Source organism: Marasmius oreades, chromosome 3 (genome assembly GCF_018924745.1).
Source record: "Marasmius oreades isolate 03SP1 chromosome 3, whole genome shotgun sequence".
Taxonomy (NCBI): domain Eukaryota; kingdom Fungi; phylum Basidiomycota; class Agaricomycetes; order Agaricales; family Marasmiaceae; genus Marasmius; species Marasmius oreades.
In genome coordinates, this window is record NC_057325.1 from 3,106,117 (window position 1) to 3,123,442 (window position 17,326).

General features: G+C 47.6%; 9 protein-coding genes across 10 annotated transcripts; 4 read left to right on the plus strand and 5 right to left on the minus strand.

Annotated features, from left to right (window-relative positions):
- Window positions 1-96: 96 nt before the first annotated feature.
- E1B28_006353 (uncharacterized protein) lies at window positions 97-1,739 on the plus strand. Of its 2 annotated transcripts, XM_043151006.1 has the most exons (9): window positions 97-314; window positions 372-405; window positions 462-501; window positions 551-747; window positions 803-819; window positions 876-912; window positions 972-1,033; window positions 1,088-1,272; window positions 1,333-1,739. In XM_043151006.1, the coding sequence occupies exons 1-9, from the start codon at window positions 283-285 to the stop codon at window positions 1,476-1,478; spliced, it is 750 nt and encodes a 249-aa protein (XP_043012099.1). In that variant the 5' UTR covers window positions 97-282; the 3' UTR covers window positions 1,479-1,739. The 2 variants fall into 2 exon arrangements, with proteins under 2 accessions (XP_043012099.1, XP_043012100.1); XM_043151007.1 differs by having other exon boundaries at window positions 1,088-1,739.
- Window positions 1,740-1,752: 13 nt separating this feature from the next.
- E1B28_006354 (uncharacterized protein) lies at window positions 1,753-3,404 on the minus strand (the record flags this gene model as incomplete). Its single annotated transcript, XM_043151008.1, has 1 exon — window positions 1,753-3,404. One exon carries the CDS (start codon window positions 3,402-3,404, stop codon window positions 1,758-1,760), a length of 1,647 nt encoding a protein of 548 aa, XP_043012101.1. The 3' UTR covers window positions 1,753-1,757.
- On the minus strand, window positions 2,656-5,182 carry E1B28_006355 (uncharacterized protein). Its single transcript, XM_043151009.1, has 3 exons — window positions 5,153-5,182; window positions 4,360-5,072; window positions 2,656-4,282 (listed from the first exon to the last, which is right to left on the minus strand). Exons 2-3 carry the CDS (start codon window positions 5,026-5,028, stop codon window positions 3,566-3,568), a joined length of 1,386 nt encoding a protein of 461 aa, XP_043012102.1. The 5' UTR covers window positions 5,029-5,072; window positions 5,153-5,182; the 3' UTR covers window positions 2,656-3,565.
- A 25-nt stretch (window positions 5,183-5,207) lies between these two features.
- On the plus strand, window positions 5,208-6,657 carry E1B28_006356 (uncharacterized protein). Its single transcript, XM_043151010.1, has 6 exons — window positions 5,208-5,492; window positions 5,545-5,794; window positions 5,843-5,994; window positions 6,048-6,178; window positions 6,234-6,330; window positions 6,384-6,657. The coding sequence occupies exons 1-6, from the start codon at window positions 5,244-5,246 to the stop codon at window positions 6,450-6,452; spliced, it is 948 nt and encodes a 315-aa protein (XP_043012103.1). The 5' UTR covers window positions 5,208-5,243; the 3' UTR covers window positions 6,453-6,657.
- A 448-nt stretch (window positions 6,658-7,105) lies between these two features.
- E1B28_006357 (uncharacterized protein) lies at window positions 7,106-9,344 on the plus strand. The gene is made up of 6 exons (XM_043151011.1): window positions 7,106-7,334; window positions 7,393-7,502; window positions 7,558-7,653; window positions 7,703-7,774; window positions 7,832-8,785; window positions 8,843-9,344. The coding sequence occupies exons 1-5, from the start codon at window positions 7,126-7,128 to the stop codon at window positions 8,767-8,769; spliced, it is 1,425 nt and encodes a 474-aa protein (XP_043012104.1). The 5' UTR covers window positions 7,106-7,125; the 3' UTR covers window positions 8,770-8,785; window positions 8,843-9,344.
- A 194-nt stretch (window positions 9,345-9,538) lies between these two features.
- On the plus strand, window positions 9,539-9,914 carry E1B28_006358 (uncharacterized protein; the record flags this gene model as incomplete). Its single annotated transcript, XM_043151012.1, has 2 exons — window positions 9,539-9,622; window positions 9,681-9,914. The coding sequence occupies 2 exons, from the start codon at window positions 9,539-9,541 to the stop codon at window positions 9,912-9,914; spliced, it is 318 nt and encodes a 105-aa protein (XP_043012105.1).
- A 211-nt stretch (window positions 9,915-10,125) lies between these two features.
- E1B28_006359 (uncharacterized protein) lies at window positions 10,126-10,847 on the minus strand (the record flags this gene model as incomplete). The annotated part of the gene is made up of 5 exons (XM_043151013.1): window positions 10,126-10,282; window positions 10,337-10,357; window positions 10,419-10,573; window positions 10,637-10,699; window positions 10,758-10,847. 5 exons carry the CDS (start codon window positions 10,845-10,847, stop codon window positions 10,126-10,128), a joined length of 486 nt encoding a protein of 161 aa, XP_043012106.1.
- Window positions 10,848-12,720: 1,873 nt separating this feature from the next.
- On the minus strand, window positions 12,721-15,281 carry E1B28_006360 (uncharacterized protein). Its single transcript, XM_043151014.1, has 14 exons — window positions 14,901-15,281; window positions 14,585-14,836; window positions 14,518-14,530; window positions 14,410-14,464; window positions 14,298-14,348; window positions 14,104-14,244; window positions 13,958-14,040; window positions 13,861-13,905; window positions 13,748-13,807; window positions 13,627-13,686; window positions 13,414-13,568; window positions 13,332-13,352; window positions 13,099-13,276; window positions 12,721-13,048 (listed from the first exon to the last, which is right to left on the minus strand). The coding sequence occupies exons 2-14, from the start codon at window positions 14,638-14,640 to the stop codon at window positions 12,842-12,844; spliced, it is 1,125 nt and encodes a 374-aa protein (XP_043012107.1). The 5' UTR covers window positions 14,641-14,836; window positions 14,901-15,281; the 3' UTR covers window positions 12,721-12,841.
- A 112-nt stretch (window positions 15,282-15,393) lies between these two features.
- Window positions 15,394-16,709, minus strand: E1B28_006361 (uncharacterized protein). Its single transcript, XM_043151015.1, has 3 exons — window positions 16,095-16,709; window positions 15,979-16,040; window positions 15,394-15,925 (listed from the first exon to the last, which is right to left on the minus strand). The coding sequence occupies exons 1-3, from the start codon at window positions 16,540-16,542 to the stop codon at window positions 15,842-15,844; spliced, it is 594 nt and encodes a 197-aa protein (XP_043012108.1). The 5' UTR covers window positions 16,543-16,709; the 3' UTR covers window positions 15,394-15,841.
- Between the last annotated feature and the right edge of the window lie 617 nt (window positions 16,710-17,326).

The following is a 17,326-nucleotide window of genomic DNA, read 5'->3' on the forward strand; positions in this document are numbered from 1 at the left end:
CGTACAACCGCCCATTAGCCGAGGGCGCTTGCTTAGCCGACTGTCGCACCAGAGTCCACGTGTTCACGGAATTAATCAAAGGGCAGTAAGAAGTCGGCCAAGTTCTCCTGCCGCAACGCGACTTGTCTCGCCAGGCGTGTTTGCAATGCAGCTTCGGATAACTGTTATGGTGTTAGGAGATGATAACGAGAGCTTTGAACGGTCGGCCCGAGTCCCGACGCCCTGAAAATTGATCTCCGGGGATCATATTCTCATCAATGCCGTTGCTTTCTCCTGGCCACAATGTCCTCAAAAACAGTGCTTGTTCTTCACGGGTAGGTGGCTTTAAAATCCGGAAGCTATCTATTCTGATCCGCTCTCCTACCCAATAGCTACGCTCAAAATGCTACAATCTTCAGCAAGAGGGTAAGCCGATAATCAAAATGTGTTAGGAATGGCTCAAACCAACGCTTTTACAAAAGCTCGCAGCTCTACGGAAGCAATGCAAAGGAGTGGAATTAGGCACGTGTAACTATTCTGTTTTCGAGCATCACTCTCACTCCACCAACAGTCTTCCTCGACGCACCTCACATATTGCAACCTGTAGACCTGTTTGGGGATACAGCTGGATCACTCGATAGTTCTTCGGATCCAGCGTTAACACCTCGTGGATGGTGGAAATTCGAGGATTCTGCGAAAACCATAGTAATTGGGTTAGATACGACATTGTCACTCATTCGCGACACTTTGAATGCTAAAAGGTTCGATGTAAGTGCCCCAGAGATCAAGTCTTCTGTATCGATTCATCGTTTGCGAACTTTAGGGAATCATGGGCTTCAGGTACATTAATTCCCCCGGCACACTCTCGTCTGATAACTCACGATCTCGCTCTGAAGTCAAGGGGCCGGTCTAGCTACCCTTATTGCCGCTTTGGTATGCTTTTTTGATTCGAAAACTTGGTATCATCGTTTGGAACTCAATAACGACTTCAGCTCGAGAAACCGGATGCATATCCGCCATTCCTCATAGATGGTCAACCCCCTCATCCTCCATTGTGAGTCACCAGAAAAGATTCCCGGTTCCATATCCAACTCCCTCCCGATGGTAGCCAATACTGCGTCTCCGTCGCTGGATTCAAACCCAAACTCTCACTAAGCGAAACCGTTCTCTCACCTGGGTTTACAACACCTACCTTGCATATTATTGGCCGGACGGATGTCATCGTCACGGAAGAACGTTCTAAATCCATCTTGGACGTTACGATCAACAAACGTGTTGAAGAACATGACGGAGGTGAATCTTAGTGAAAATGTCGCCGTAGAAAACAAACACCTTTCATCCGCTAATGTTTAGGCCATTTTGTCCCCACAAAAGCAAACTGGAGGAAATTTCTTGCCGATTATCTTCGGGAAGGACCTCAGGCAGATTTACCCTCGCCAAGTTCAATGCCCTCCGCGCCTCCTTCAGGAACTGTAACTCCAGTCTCTTCGGAGGTTTGAAGCGTTCTCTAGATCCCAGTTTATTCTCGCCTCAAAGGCGGACCTGAATCGAGTTTGAGGAATGATCAGCCTTTTTAGAGTTTAGATGCATGTAATACTTGCAGAGATCGTTCCTTCGTTGCATAGTCTGACATGTATCTACATAGGATATTTGCATGACTGAACCATGATCTTAATCGAAAATGAGACATCTTGGTATCAATAAGGTGTCAATAAGGTGGGTAGAAGTTCGAGTACAAAACGAAATGGATAGGAACCCGTATGTAACGAAAGATAGGTCTATAGTGATGCAAGTCCCGATAACTGTCTGAGTTTCTTGAGAAATTTTCCGAGGGCCTTCTTGGGCGACGGTGGAGGTGCCACCTCTGATGAAGATGTCGGTCTCTGCTGCCTCTTCATTAAGAACGAACGCCTGCGTTTCCTGCCCTGAGACGGCTCCGTAGAAGCAGTAGCAACAGCAGGCGTAATGAAGGGCGTCGATACCCGACCTTGGTCGCCAGTTCGACGACGGATTGAACCAAAAATACTCAATGCTGTACGTCGAGTGCGACTAGTTTGAATTTCTCTCCGATTCGGCAAGGAACCGTGAGTAGTAGTGCGACCACTCTCTCCGTTACATAAACCATGGTCCAACCGGGGGAATTCCATCGCATTCAAGACTGAAATCGTAAGCTCTTCCTCTAGCGTCCATGATTCAGACATCCGCCTCGATCGAGGCGACGTCTGCATACCTAATTCATTAGGAGGATTGTGAGAAGCCGATCGACCGGCATAGCTATTCCTTTGTATGCTGCAGTGGCCCTCATTTTGAGCCTGTCTATAAGTTGCAGGGAGGGAACATCGACGCGAACGATGTTTCGTTACTGATGGGCTGGTCATTGGTAAGGAGGGTCGTGATCTGTTGAAACGTGAAACGGGGGGAATCGAGGGATGGACATGATGTATCCTTTTCGTGGGTCCAGCACCAGCGCCAAGGGGTGTGAAAACTTGGACATTCTTCGCAGAAGCAGATTGAGTTTGGGGAATTGATCGATTCGATCCAGGCTTCTCGTCGTGTTTACCATGTGCAAAGCTATTTCTTCGGGTGAAAGTTGTTGGACTACAAGAAACGGGGGAATCTGAGAGTGTGGCCTCAGGCATCATGACGGTAGAAAGAGGACGCATCTGGCCCGGTGAACGTGGATAAGGAAGGCAATGGAGCGAGGGCCTGGAACTGAAGATTGATGCTTCTTCTCGAACTTCATGATGGTCCTTGGTGCTAGCGATTGAAATAGTATCCTTGCTTCTTACTTCTGCGAAGTCGACGCTATAGCTCATGTCTGCTTCCATGCAGGAATTGACATCTGGATCGTACGATAAATCTACTCCAGAATCCTGGGCAGAGCAAAAAGACGGGACAAGCCTACGAATGACACACCCAGGAGGGGGCATTGTCGGGACCGAAGGATTAGGACTACTGCTTGCGAAGCCTCCTGGAGGAGGACCTTCGCCCTTATATTCATCCGTTCCCAGGAACATGATGGATGCCGTGGATGGGAAGGGTTGGATTTCGCTCATATCTTCGATTGTATCGAGCGTATGAGATCTGGGTAGGAATACCATACCATGAGCATCGTCAGGTAAAGGTATATGTTTGCTGGATAAACCGGCCGAGTTCAAATTCGAAACAACACGATCGCCAATTCTTCCTAACTCCCCATCTACACCTCCAGGTTCCGCTTTGTCTGCATTGCCCTCCGAGTCATCGTTACATCCAACTTTCGACCAGACAATGCGCAGGCCGGCTTCGTTATACAGATCGTCAACCACTAGTAGATTTTCATTCTCAGAGCTACGAGACCCCCACGAAGCGCCAGCCTTCATGGAGAGAGATACGTCTGAGCCAACGGGAGATAGAGGAGGACGAGGCAATGGGGGATGCATCATGTCAGAAATTTCGTCCCATATAGCGGAAACTGGGTGAAAGAACGGATGAAGCTTAACGTCCTCTCCTGAGAGGCGGTCGTTTGCCTGATGAACGAGAAGCTAAGATACGATGGGAATTAGCTGAACACTCTTATAAGGCGTGGTGCGTGGTGCGTGGCACTTTACGAAATAAGACCCACCGCTTTCAAGAAGGATTCTAAAGGTTTTATAGATTTTAACGAAGGATCCGGCCCGCAATTGTTAGAGGCGTGAGAGAGGTTCTCGAGTTCCCCGAAAGCCAAACTGAAGTCATTTGTACTCCTTCGGATCCTTGGTTCCCTTGCCCAGTAGTCCGCTTGGAATGGTAGGCTACCGGTAGCAAGCTCGTACAGAAGCATGCCGAGGCTAAACCAATCTACTCGTTCGTCATATATCACAAGGTCAGCACCATTCCGACGCAACAATTCCGGTGCAGCATAACTGGGTGTAAAGGTCACGATATCATCCCCCTGCAACACAACTGGGTGGTACGTTTTCCTAATACTGACTTCTGGCGAAAAGCTGACGGGAAGGTCGTCGTAATCTAGCGAAAAGGGGAGGGCAATGGAAGCACCAAAATCACTTAGGACGATATGACCATCTGCTGAGACCATAACGTTTCCGGGCTTGACGTCTTGATGAACGATTCCATTTCCATGGAGAAACCGCAGAGCCAAAACCAGTTCGGCGGCTAAGAATCGGAGATTAACCACAGGATCTCTTGCATTGCCTTGAAGACAGGAGGGCGAGAAACCGAGTGGTAGCAAAACGGATCCGGATAGGCTATCTGAGGATGGGGGAGCTTGCAACCGAAGGCGTCCGGCTATCTCGAGATTTTCCAGGGAGACTGGGTGGTATTCCTATATTTCGACGGGAAAAAAAACAGCTTCAAGCTTGAGTAAGTGAGGTAAGGGTTAACCGAAAGTAATATCTTTACCAGGACTATGAACGCATATCGTTCGTTCTGAAAGCTCTGCGTCATCTTCTGCAGGAAGAGAACATCCCGGTTACCTGTAGTGTGGGATTTGGTGGTATCTGCAATCCAACGTAGCGTTCTGAGCTCGCGTTTGACCTCTTCAGCCCCATACCGATTCATGTCACCTTTACGAAGAAACTTGATGGCATGCAGATTCCTTGCATAATGACTATCCAGATGTCCGAGAAGTACTTTTCCGTATGCACCGCAGCCAAGTGTTCGAACCAAAGTAAAACCAGATATGGAAACATCAAATTGCTCGTTTCTTGAAAGACCTGGAGACGCATGTGAGGAGCGGAGATCGGGAGATTCGTCAGATATGGATGGGACATCTTCTAGGAGGGGGTTTCGGGAAATGAAACGAACAGTTTCAAAAGGAATTTGAGGTGTAGAATGTGCATCGGGATTGAAGAATGAACCTGAAGGGCTAGTCTGTCCAGTTACAGTCGGTAATCGACAAGCATTAGTCGAGTTGTGGGTGAGTCTTGATTGAAATGTAGATCTCTCGGTATTTGTTGAAGATATGTATGGGCGTTCCAGATATTGATCTTCACGGTGCTGCTCCTCCTTTGGGTGCGAGTCCAATCCACATTTGGATTCAGGTGGTTGAGACGCATATTCGGTAGACATGGTCGGACTCAGAATGGTGAAGTGGTGATTTTGTCTTGGGCAACCTAATAAATGGAAATGAAATGAAGGTGTGTCGGAGGTCAACTCTATTGATTGCGATGATTGCGATGAGGATATTACAAACGCTTTGAGGCGGGGAAAAGGAAAGACGTGAGACCGTGGGAATACATACCACTTCTGTCAATAACTCCAACCACCAGCGGCTCTTGTAGACAATGCCTCCAACAAGAAACTCAAAGCGAAGTCAGAAAATGCAAGAGGACGTTCGAGCTGCAAATGATACGGCTTCACATCAAGATCAAGAATCGATTGTCGAGGAAAGTAATGGCGAACCTTCAGAACAAATGACGGGAGTGGAGGAAGAAGGGGAAGAGGAGGTTGTAGAACCCGAAGAAAAGCCAGAGGGCTCAAAGATGACTATGGAGGAACGGAAAGCTAAACTTGAACAGCTGAAAAAGAGAATGGTATGTGAATGTGAACGTAACCTCGCAAGTACCTAAACCCCGCCTCCTCTAGGCTTTGTCTTCACGAGCGAACAGACAGTCCCTAATAGAGGAGAGTGCGAAGGCAAAAATAACAGCAAGAGATGCTGCACGATTAGAGAGACAACGTAAATTAGCGGAAATGCTCCGCACCAAGGCGGACGCGGAGGAACGGGGAGAAGATGTTGAGAGGGCAAAGAACTGGGAGTATACGATAGAGGAAAACGATAATTGGGAGAAGAAATTGGCACGAAAAGCTCGTCGAGCGGACTTTGAGTTCCATGGTGAGTACCATAGGTGTCTCAATATCGTTGCAGCTCACATGCTTCTAGACGACGCTCATGCTGCTCATCGAAAGTATAAGAAAGACCTTGATCTCTTGAAACCCAACCTAGTAGCATATCAACAACAGAAAGAAGTTGCCTTGGGACTTGGGACTGGTGCATTGATGAATTTCGACAACAAAAGTTCCTCATCACAGCAGGTATGTCTATGGATCTCAACGTAGTTCATTCTAAAAATTAATCGTCTGGTAAGGTATTCTCAACTACCCACGAACAACAGCTTGCCGCAGAGAATTTATACCGCGATGCCAATACACTGATATATGGTGATAGCAAGCCGTCGGAGGAGGCTATTGACAAAGTGGTTTCGAAAATTAACCGGGAGTGCGTCTACTCGCACATATCTCTCTGTCTAGTTATTGATAATTTCCTTTGTTAGCCTCGATAAGAGAGCTAAGTTCTCCCGGAAGAGGCTTAACGAAGAGGAGGGTGATATCACCTACATCAACGAGCACAACCGTGTCTTCAACAAGAAGGTGAGCGTAGAAGTACATCTAGAAAAGCTCCTCCGCTAACGCTGGTTATTGAGATTGCGCGCTATTACGACAAGTACACTGCTGAAATACGTGCTAGTTTCGAGCGTGGAACTGCACTCTAAGGCTTATGATAGATCACGGATACACGTATTACTATTGGATATAACTTACGATTCATGTTCGAAGTCAATATGTACATTCAACACCCTCGACGGCATTTTCTGGGTCGGATGTGATTCGTTCCGCGAAGACTTGTCCGAAGGTAGCTTCATAACCAAATTCATTTACTAGACTAGCAGTTCTATCATACGGTCCATAACCACACCAATTCACATATGATTCGCAGTAGTCATTAGATTTGGCTTTCATGACAAATTACAGGCGATTGTTTACTTTCAAGACCAAAGGGATATCATACACTGAAACACGGTAACAGCAAACTCCAATTCTGGCGCTCCAATACTGGGGGAATGTAGTTTTGCAGTCTGGAAGAGGATGTCAGCGTGAAAGATTCTCAAAAAATGTTGGGTGGATGGAAAATCAGTATTGCAGAAGTAAAAGTCATCAAATGAACGAATTCATAAGACTGTTGAGCTTGAATGTGATCTTTTATTCATCACAACTATCCGAACGGGAAAATGGCTCACCTTGTAAACCGTGTCGTCGCTCAGGTTGAAATTCTGCAAAAAATATTTACTTAAAAAACCAGCCCTTTATGTAGAAATGATTCAAACTCCGCGCGAATTTCTCCGGCCATCCGCTCTCGCCGTTGTATACTTACTCCACACACGTCGCATGGCCACATCGAGTCCAAGTAAATCGAAGAAGGACAAGAAGGAGAAGGATAAATCACAGCAAAAACATGGATTAGAAAGGCTCAAGATTGTCATTCGACGTCTTCCACCTAACCTACCCGAGGGGATCTTCTGGCAGAGCGTGCACACGTGGGTTTCTGAGGAGACTGTAACATGGAAGAGATATCATCAAGGCAAATTTCGTAGTCGGTATGCCTGTACATGTTCTCTATTATGATCGTACTCGTAATACAAGAGGGATATTCAGGTTGAACAAGGAGAACGTTCCAAGCCGAGCTTATGTTGCCTTCAAGACGGAAGAACAACTCGCCTCATTTCATCGGGACTACGATGGTCACCTCTTCAGGGACAAGTCAGGCTAGTATTCGAGTTTTGATTACTCATTCACCCGTTCAACCTCATGAACCTATAGGCAATGAGTCGCAGGCTGTTGTCGAGTTTGCTCCGTATCAGAAGATTCCATCGGAGAAGAAGAAAGCAGATGCGCGTATTGGTACAATAGAGCAAGGTCGGTCCACTTGTATCTTTCTAGGAATATTTTCTTTAACGCTTTTCAGACGAGGACTACATTTCATTTATTCAATCACTCAACCAGCCTGCCCCGGAACCCCCAACTATCGAAACACTTGGTTCGTGTTTTGCTTTCAAATCCGATAGATTTAGATTTTCACTAATGTCACACACAGTTGCTTCCACCCAAACTATCCAGCAGCCAAAGACGACGCCATTGCTCGAAGCCCTGAAAGCAGAGAAAATCGCCGCGAAGGAAGCGAAGGAAGCCAAAGAGAAGATGCTCTCAATGCGTAGTCACGCCCATCCACCAGAAGTTTTGGTTCGTAAAGATGACATGAAGAAGAAAGGACCTTCTCATAAATTCTCCACCGACGTTACACCGACTAACAAGAAAGTCGCCAAAAAGGCTGCGGGCCTCACTGCTGGTGTTACTGGCGGAGATTCCGCCAATTCTGGAAATGCAGGAGCGACAGGGCCTCGCAAGCCTCCCAGAGCACCACGAGCAATGCGCGAGCAACTACGTTCTTCTGCCTCGCAAGCACAGTCATCCTCTGTCTCTAGTTCAACAAATACAACATCCGCACCAGTTACTAGCAATGAAGTATCCACACCTCCGGCTAGACGCCCCGTTCTTGGTCTGGGCTCTAGGCAATTTGAGGCCGCATTGAGTGGTGTTGCTGGAGGTAAGACTCGCAAAGAACGAGAGAAAGAAAAAGGAAAGGAAAAGGAAAAGGAAAAGGACAAAGAAAAGGACAAAGATGTGCATGAGAAGAAATCCGCTACAAAAGCGCTAGCTAGAAGTGAAGAAAGTGGTGCGCTGAGGGAAGCAACTTTTTCCAAACGTGAGAGGAGTTCCCGTCATCGCGAAAACACCAATGGAGGTCCCACTGTGTCAGGAAGACCACAACCGCCGATTTCGGGTATTCTGCAACGCGGAGACGGAGCACCTCCTGCTATATTACTGCGGGAGCAGAAGCCAACATCCCCAGCCCCAGGAGCAAAGACGGAAGGGACTCCTCATCAAGGTCCACAGCCCGGCCCAGGACGCGGTAGAGGAAGAGGAAGAGGAAGAGGTGGCAGAGGTGGGCTTGGTGTGGGGAGAGGTAGTTAGTATGGCTACATGAGATGTGAGACGATCGTCAGTGTGATGCCACACGCACCTCATCTTACAAGCCTTCTTACAGATCCATCGATTCTTGAATCTCAAACAATACACTCAATCAAGAAGGTGCCACGTCTTGAATGTGCGAGACCAAGAACTCACAGCTTAAAGTGTCCCCTCGAGTCCTTGTTGTCGTTCCTTCCGCTCTCTGTCGCCGCCTTGGTGGATATTGGCCCTGAGTGGCTTTTCTTCATGAAATGGGGCGCCAAAAGTACCTCATATCGGAACCGAGCTCGCACCAAGTAACTCTTGTATGTCTAAAGCTAGTTCTTGATATCATAATAGCATTGTATGTTCTCCGAACTAAACTTACAGTCGCTCAACATATTACCTTCACCTCTTCAGACTCATGGAATGGATGTTTTCGAGACTACATCAAACATCTTGGACCTGGACCACCCTCGGAACAAACAATGATACTGCTCAAAGTTATTGTGGCGGTCCAAGCAAGAGTGATCGCCATTCACAGTGGTCTATTGTTCCCAGTCATAATCTAGCCTCCGATGGATGAGTTTCATTATGCCACATTCGCTGCAGTATATAAGAGGCCCAAATCCTACAAGCATTCGTTCCCGCCTTTCCAGGAATGACCTGTCGTCGCGACTCTTCGAAAACTAAGTCCTCACGAGAAAGCGGTCGACTCTCAGCTTTCCTGAAGAAACCCTCCATCTCGTCTTTGACCAAAAGTAATGCTCTTCAGCCTCGCACTCCGCTTCCCATGCCACCAACGCCGCTTCCTTCTCAAGTGCTCTACAGCCTGGCAGGGCCAGTACCCCCTCCTGTCTCGCTATCTCTACCTCAGGTCAGTTCTCTCATTCGTGTTCACCCAAAAATGTACTCAATCCTCGTGCCACGGGAAGGCACAACTCGTGGAACGCCCAATAATGTGGCCTCCTCCATCCTTGGACGCCTCAGACCATCCTGGGCCCCCCCCTGGTCGCACCCGGATCTCGAATCCGTACCAAGCTGGACCTTATAGTCGACAAGGACCAGGATATTTCACTGGACCCCCGCCCCCACCCGAGCAAACCAAAATGAATCTCTGTCCTCGTCCGCTCGATCCTAGCCCGCGCCACAGACGTGTAAAGCGATAATGTTCGCTCGTCGCCCACCAATTCTATCCTTTCCTCAACGTTTTGTATCATAAAATATCGTTGAAGTTTGCATTGATCAGATCATTCACATCAGGTTGTACGTATTTGGTATCTTCAAGACCCTTCCCTCACAAACGTGTAAGCCCCTGCTTGACCAACGACCCGTATGTATCATATCGAAACAACCTCAGAAAAAGTTTTCTGTTTCTTGTCAACTTACGTTAGCGACCTCTCTGCGAACACCTGGGGGAGAAACCACTTCCGTCCCCAAGTCAGCTTTAGCCCAATCCCACTGCGCGTTCTCTCGAAAGGTGCGACCTGGAATGGCCAGACGAACGTTCAATGTCGCCATCATCGAATTGGAGTATCTACCGATTCAAAGTCGTGAGTGAGAGATTCAGCTTTGAATTGTAGATACGTACAGTTTCGGCAACATAAAGAAGCTAGAAAATCATAGAATGTTAGCCTCGGAATGAGAGTATAAAGAGCGAACTGAAAGCGCACAAAATTAAATGTAGGAAGCTGTTTCTAAATGCAAGGAAGAATATCAGCTCGGTGAGTGCCGCACATCCAGTGATGAGGCCGGTTTCGATGCAGACCATCATAATCTTCTCTAGCCTGGTTTTTGCTGAAGGTATCATTCGCGACGCCCGCGACAGCTTGAAGAAATGAATTGAGACAAAGGATTGAATGCAATAAATAGAGTAGCATATTCGACGTGCCAGAATGATTAGCGTCAATGCTATCAGGGAATCCGCAATGAGGTTCGAGGCGAGCCATACTACCTACAGTGAGGAATGAGAGTAAGTAATTTCACTTTATCGTCGGTATTTATTCACGCACAACACAGACGACCATAATGGACGGGCCTTCGGCCGGCTCCCCGTCTAATGGCACAATGAGGTTTCCTTCGAATCCCGCCATGATGACCATCGCACATTGCGTTAATGATAACTACAGAGTAGATCGTCAAGAAGTGCTGTAAACGAAGGAGTGATTGACAAACTAAAAGAATGATCCCTGGAATCACTAGACGTCGACTCAGGGCATAGATGCGGTAGCAATAGAATGATTGAACCACAAATGTAACTGAAACAGTCGAACTGATAAGAAACGAGAATGGTTCTAAGCAGGAAAAAAGGTCGACGGATACCTAGCCCACATAATGGTGCCAGCGCTCTGAAAAGATTGAAGGAAGAAAGGTCGGATAGTTGTCCAAACTGCACGAAGCTTATGAGAGCAGCGGCCGTGGCAATGATTGTCGATGCCCATTCCAAAATGAAGACAGACCATACTTGAGTAAGATGATTGAGCACATTGACCACGAATAAAAGCAAGTGAAAGCCGAGAACCTGCGGCCTTGATAACTACGCTGTCATTCTTGAAGGAGAGACAATACGCGACTGTGAATTGGTTAGTGGTTCGTTGTCTTGAAACTTCCGGCCAATTTGATACGCACATACTTGAACAAGAAGAATCCCTTGCAAGAAGAAACTGATGATGTACCCGAGGAACTTCACAGACTCTGTCACTTCCTTCACCTAAACTCGATAGTTTCCGACTTACCAGTGGCAGATTACTGTAGCGATGAACAGCGTCAGCAAGAACGCAAGAGCCAGAAAACTGTACTCACATCAATGCGTTGAATTCTTGTTCACTACTGCCGTCGCTAAGGTTGCCCGCACCCATTTCGCCTTATGCAAGAAACGTCCGAGCGTGACACACAAGTGAAATGAAGTGAAAGATAGGTGAAGGAAAGGCCGTTGACCAGCACGGAGATCCCTTCAAGGGGAAGAAGGCCAACCTGGGTCACGACGATGGAAGATTCAAAAAGAACAAGACTGCTCCGGGACAGGTAAAAGGGCCTCACCCAGTTTTCCGGCAATATCCCGTTCTCAACGTACTGGTCGAAGAATTTATGTAAACGACGACCAGCATTTTTTGATTCTCACTGGCAGCACGGATCGTGGTGAGGTCAAAATGATTTGGCTACAGGACCTCAAACATCCCCTTTTTTCGGGTTGTAGCGACAGGCAACGAGAAAGTGGTCGCATAGAGCACAGTATCGAGAGTAGAAACCACAGCAAGCTAAGGGCCTATAAGGACTGGCATTGCCACGCCATCTTGATTTGTTGAACCCAACTATAAGCAACCCGAGAAGGATGAATCAGAATATCGAGATGATTGCGATAATATAGCAGCGGATAGGGCTGTTCACAGAGATAGACTCATCGGGATCTGCCGGAATCATGGACGCTACGCACGATGATCCCCGCCTGGGGAACCGTCGCATCGACCTTCTGAGCCGTTCTGGATTCGCTGCCTCGTGGCTCCTTCCTTTCTTCAACCTTCTGTCTGAAATTTGGGACACCCGACCCTTCCCGTGTTACATGATGCAATGCCTGCAGTTCTAAGCAGAATATACGGATTCCACCGTTGTTTGAGCTGCAGTTGCTCCATTCCTTGCGACAACGACACACTACAAGGCCAGACACGTCGTTTATATGGCTCTTGACAAAGAGGGGTGAGCTCGCTCTAGGTCCATACGGGAGTGCCGGTGGTTCCCGTGTGGGACCATGCCGCGAAATCTATCTATCTATCTAGTCTCCCAAGTTAGACCCCATTTGCAACCCCGAGTGCTTAGTCTTATCTTGGCGGCAGGCGCTTGGATCTTCCCTTGGTCGAAGTCCCAACATACACTGACCGGATTTTATGGTGTTCAGAACCTTGCAATGGTTTTCTTGATGGTGTTCCAGTCATTTCAGTCAACACGGATTCGGGTCCAACTCCCGCTACGACTCGCGGGGGCAGACACACAATACACATCCTTTCCTCAATGTTCTTGTATCGTAGAATACCGCCCTTGAGTTGTATTGTACATATTTATATCTACAAGACCCTTCTCTCACGAACTTGACCCGTATGTATCATGTCGAAACAACCCGTTCCCTTGCAAAATGAGGATCCTCGGAGTCAAAAAGCGTGACTCGCCCTACAGAGCCGTCGATCCTGTGAGAGGCCGTACGATTGATTAAGAAGGCTGGAGAGTATTTCGCGATAGGTGTGTATGTCGACCAAAACGCATCAACTGTACTTGTGCAGTCAGACACGATGGTTTCGACTGACGGACGTTCCTACGGACTAGTCTTCAGTCACGGAGACCAAGTCAATGCAATACACTCACAGAAACAGATTTTTGTTTCTCGTCAACTTGCGGTAACGACCTCTCTGCGAAGATTGGGGGAGAAAGCACTTCCGTCCCTAAGCCACCTTTAGCCCATTCCCACTGCCCGCTCTCTCGAAAGGTGCGACCTGGAATAGCCAGACGAGCATTCAATGTCGCCATCATCGAATTGGAGTATCTACCGATTTTAAGTCAATGGGCGAGGAAATCCACTCTAAATGGTAGACACGCACAGTTTCGGCAATATATAGAAGCTGGAAGATTGTAGAATGTTAGCCTCGAAATAAGAATATACAGAGCGAAGTGAACACGCACAGAATGAAATGAAGCATGCTGTTCCTAAATGCAAGGAAGAATATCAGCTCAGTGAGTGCCGCACATCCCGTGATGAGGCCTGTTTCGACGGAGACCATCATAATCTTCTCTAGCCTGGTCTTTTCTGAAGGTATCATTCGCGACGCCCGCGACAGCTTGAGAAAGAAAATTGAGACAAGGGATTGAATGCAACGAGTAGCGTATTAGACGTACCAGAATGATTAGCGTCAATGCTATCAGGAAATCCGCAATGGGGGTCGAGGTGAGCCATACCTACAGTGCAGGTATGAGAGTAAGCAAATCACTTATCGGAGTCGGTATTTATTCCACGCACAACACAGACAGTGCTAATGAACGGGTCTTCAGCCGACTCCAACCCGACTCCTAATTCCGACTTTAAGGTCCAACTCAGAAAGTACAAGAGCCAGACGACAAAATGATCCTTACTTCGAATCCCGCCACGATGACCATCGCGCATTGCGTTAACGACAGCTAGAGAGTAGATTGTCAAGGAGTGCTGCAAACGGACGAGCGATTGACAAACTAAGAGAATGATCCCTGGAATCACTAGACGTCGACTCAGGGCATAGATGCGGTAGCAATAGAATGATTGAACCACAAGTGTGACTGAAACAGTCGAAATGATAAGAACGAGAATGGTTCTAAGCAGGGAGAAAGGTTGACGAATACCTAGCCCACATAATGGTGCCAGCGCTTTGAAAAGTGTGAAGGAGGAAAGGTCGGATAGTTGTCCAAACTTCACGAAGCTTATGAGAGCAGCGACCGTTGCGATGATTGTTGATGCCCATTCCAAAATGAAGACAAACCAAACTTTTGAGATGATTGAGTATATCGACGACCACAAGCAAGTGAAAGCGGAGAACCTGCGGCTTTGATGATTACGCTGTCCTTCCTGAAGGAGAGATAATACGCGACTGTGAATTGGCTAGTTGTTCATTGACTTGAATCTTCCGGCCGCTAGAATTTGATACGCACATACTTGAACAAGAAGAATCCCTTGCAAGAAGAAACTGATGATGTACCCGAGGAACTTCACAGACTCTGTCACTTCCTTCACCTAAAACTCGATAGTTTCCGACTCACCAGCGGCAGATTGCTGTAGCGATGAACAGCGTCAGCCAGAACGCAAGAGCTAGAAAACTGTACTCACATTAATGCGTTGAATTCTTGTTCACTACTGCCGTCGCTAAGGTTGCCCGCACCCATTTCGCCTTATGCAAGAAACGTCCGAGCGTGCCACACAAGTGAAATGAAGTGAAAGATAGGTGAAGGAAAGGCCGTTGACCAGCACGGAGATCCCTTCAAGGGGAAGAAGGCCAACCTGGGTCGTGACGATGGAAGATTCGAAAAAGGGACCTTTGACGTCCTGTAGCCAATCATTTTGACCACATCACCATCCGTCCTGAGTTATTAAAATGTTGGCCGTCAAATTCTTCAATCAGATCACGTTGAGAACAGGATATTACCACAAAAATGGGTGAGGCCATTTCACCTGTCCCCGAGCAGTCTTTTTCTATTTTGAGTCGTAGCAACAGGTAACGGCACCGAAGAAGTGGTCGCATAGAGCACAAAATCGAGGGTAGACACCACAACCAAGCAAGTTTTTGGGATCCTGTCAAGGCCACCCGTGCTGTTCTCATCATAAGACCCGACATTGCCACGCCATTTTGATTTGTTGAAGCCAACCAAGCAACCCGGGAAAGGCGAATCAGAACATCAAGATGCTTGCGACCAGTCACGGTAGAATACTCAGCAGATGTCGTGTGAATAGGACGACCAGTGGTTGCGTTCGGCCTAGCCTTGCGTGATCAAGCATAGTATAGTGGAAGCAAATGAAAACCGCCACGTCACGCCTGCTACAGTTACCGTATCGTACTGCGTACTTTGATTGAACTTAAACGAGGGGTATGCATCAAAGGTTCATCCGTAGCTTGGCCTGGAATATGACTGGCAATGGAAGGACATTTGACACTTTTTTTATTTCCGCAAGTACAAGAAATATGTATGCGATCACGGAAAGTAATAAAATAATATCCATGAAAAGGTACTACTTAGTTTCCATCAGAGGTCCTCCCATCCATCTCCATAATAACAATAATAATAATCAAAAAGTGTCTGGGGGAAGGAAACAAAGTCGAAGATTTGATTGTTTGGAAATGCTGGTCGAGTCGCTCCGGTGTTACGACTGCTGCAGGATTTGCAAAAGGACGGGTACCAAAATCTCGCAACGAGTACGTAAGAAAAGGCGGATGATAGGAGGTCAGGGTCGGCGGATATAGTCAGTAGCCGTACATTCGTGTTAGATCGTAGGCGTAAGATAGGCGTGACTAACGTATGGGTTTCCTTTAGATTTCATTCGCTACCTGGGCGGCGAGAACAATTTATTTAAGCAATATCGAAGATCCAATCAGACCATTGTGTGAGGTCTACTGGGTGTCGGAGGTGCAGAAGAAGAGCGTTTGAGAGACTTGGGACTGGGACGGCGTAATGTCTAGAGGGATGTGTAAACGAAAGGTAAAAGCATATGGGGCAAGATCAACATACATGCCGTGACATGATCAGTTTTGCCATTGATAAAGGTTCTTGCGATTGGTAAATTGCAGGTACTGTAACAGTATGGATGAACAAAATCTGAAGAACAGAACGAAGAGTCGACGTACAGGGCTGCTCGAACGTAGGACCTCTTCTGTGAAAAGACATCGCCTGCTCTTTTTGCGACCGGGTATGATTGGATGTTGGCAACCGCGGCGGCGGGGGCGAGGCAATGAGTGAGGTGACCGATTTTACTCCCACACCTCTGCCAATTATAGTGGGATTTGGAGGGGTGGTCAGAGTTATTGGAAGGCTAACGGGTAGACTTTCCCAAGTAAAAAGACGCCATGAAGATGCTTTCTGCTCGACTCGAATTGCTTCTGCTGTCCGTTTCTCCTTATCACCTGAAGACGTTGCAACGACGGTAGCGGCAGAATTCCGATGTATAACAAAACGAACAGCAAGGAAGAGGAACAATCCAGCGAGGAAGTAGAGAAGGATGGAACATGAAGAGGGTAATCGAGAGGGAAACCCTATCATTTGGATGTCCACACTGGAACTGCAAGGAAGCAGCATAATGACGGACTGAAAGTTAAGGCCGAAGGAGGGAAGCTCGAATAAGGAGTAATCGAGGTCGACAAAGGCCGTTGAGGGCGACGAGGACACCGTTGACGCAGCCAAGCACGTCGTGGTCGTCGTTGAAGACGATTGGGTAGCGTGGGCTGGTGGTATGTAGGTCCTTCACAACCGCGAGGGAATTGAGGCACTGCTATTTATCCACCCGGCAACTAGCGTGGTTCCGTGTTACTTAATATTCTCGGGAGCCGGATCGGCGGTCACTCGGAGTCTGCCCTATTCAGAGTGTCCGAGCAGTTTCGACGAGGTCTACACATGCCGGAGCTCCAGAAAATATGATACAGAGTACTGCCTGCAGGATGGTTCTCATAGTCTTGACGATCATGAGTCTATGATTGCTGCCACCACTGTTCCTACGGTTACCATTCACTTTTCGACATTATCATGATTTCCAGAAATGAATACGACCACGAGCATCATCACCATTCCTGCCGCAAACTCATCGACGCCATCTTAAAGAACAGGTACCCGTTGGGTACCCGCACAGCAACGACAGGACTTACGGAACATCACAATGATTAAATGGAAGTTTATCAAGGCCCGGAGGCAACCAGGTGCACGGTGCACAGTGATCCAGACGACCGTATGCACATATAGCTCACATGAACGTCCGTTCATGGTGGATAATCAAACAGTTATGACAACCGTAGCAGGGGTCAATATCCGTTCCCAAGCCTTTACTCCGGGAAAACATTGCGATAATATAACGCTGACCATTCGGGGG

What these genes read in the sequence shown, in the direction of transcription:
- E1B28_006353 (XM_043151006.1), top strand. Translation starts at nt 283, where the DNA reads ATGTCCTCAAAAACAGTGCTTGTTCTTCACGG. An exon ending in ATGCAAAGGAGTGGAATTAG is followed by an intron (nt 502 to 550) that starts GCACGTGTAACT and finishes CTCCACCAACAG; the next exon opens with TCTTCCTCGACGCACCTCAC. An exon ending in TGTTGAAGAACATGACGGAG is followed by an intron (nt 1,273 to 1,332) that starts GTGAATCTTAGT and finishes GCTAATGTTTAG; the next exon opens with GCCATTTTGTCCCCACAAAA.
- E1B28_006356 (XM_043151010.1), top strand. Translation starts at nt 5,244, where the DNA reads ATGCCTCCAACAAGAAACTCAAAGCGAAGTCAGAAAATGCAAGAGGAC. An exon ending in AACAGCTGAAAAAGAGAATG is followed by an intron (nt 5,493 to 5,544) that starts GTATGTGAATGT and finishes CGCCTCCTCTAG; the next exon opens with GCTTTGTCTTCACGAGCGAA. An exon ending in AGCGGACTTTGAGTTCCATG is followed by an intron (nt 5,795 to 5,842) that starts GTGAGTACCATA and finishes ACATGCTTCTAG; the next exon opens with ACGACGCTCATGCTGCTCAT.
- E1B28_006357 (XM_043151011.1), top strand. Translation starts at nt 7,126, where the DNA reads ATGGCCACATCGAGTCCAAGTAAATCGAAGAAGGACAAGAAGGAGAAG. An exon ending in CAAGGCAAATTTCGTAGTCG is followed by an intron (nt 7,335 to 7,392) that starts GTATGCCTGTAC and finishes AGGGATATTCAG; the next exon opens with GTTGAACAAGGAGAACGTTC. An exon ending in TATTGGTACAATAGAGCAAG is followed by an intron (nt 7,654 to 7,702) that starts GTCGGTCCACTT and finishes AACGCTTTTCAG; the next exon opens with ACGAGGACTACATTTCATTT.
- E1B28_006355 (XM_043151009.1), bottom strand. Translation starts at nt 5,028, where the DNA reads ATGTCTACCGAATATGCGTCTCAACCACCTGAATCCAAATGTGGATTG. An exon ending in GATATGCGTTCATAGTCCTG is followed by an intron (nt 4,283 to 4,359) that starts GTAAAGATATTA and finishes GTCGAAATATAG; the next exon opens with GAATACCACCCAGTCTCCCT.
- E1B28_006360 (XM_043151014.1), bottom strand. Translation starts at nt 14,640, where the DNA reads ATGGGTGCGGGCAACCTTAGCGACGGCAGTAGTGAACAAGAATTCAAC. An exon ending in CGTAATCATCAAAGCCGCAG is followed by an intron (nt 14,245 to 14,297) that starts GTTCTCCGCTTT and finishes TCATCTCAAAAG; the next exon opens with TTTGGTTTGTCTTCATTTTG. An exon ending in TCATCGTGGCGGGATTCGAA is followed by an intron (nt 13,808 to 13,860) that starts GTAAGGATCATT and finishes TGGACCTTAAAG; the next exon opens with TCGGAATTAGGAGTCGGGTT.
- E1B28_006361 (XM_043151015.1), bottom strand. Translation starts at nt 16,542, where the DNA reads ATGCTGCTTCCTTGCAGTTCCAGTGTGGACATCCAAATGATAGGGTTT. An exon ending in TCCTACGTTCGAGCAGCCCT is followed by an intron (nt 16,041 to 16,094) that starts GTACGTCGACTC and finishes ATACTGTTACAG; the next exon opens with TACCTGCAATTTACCAATCG. An exon ending in AACTGATCATGTCACGGCAT is followed by an intron (nt 15,926 to 15,978) that starts GTATGTTGATCT and finishes ACATCCCTCTAG; the next exon opens with ACATTACGCCGTCCCAGTCC.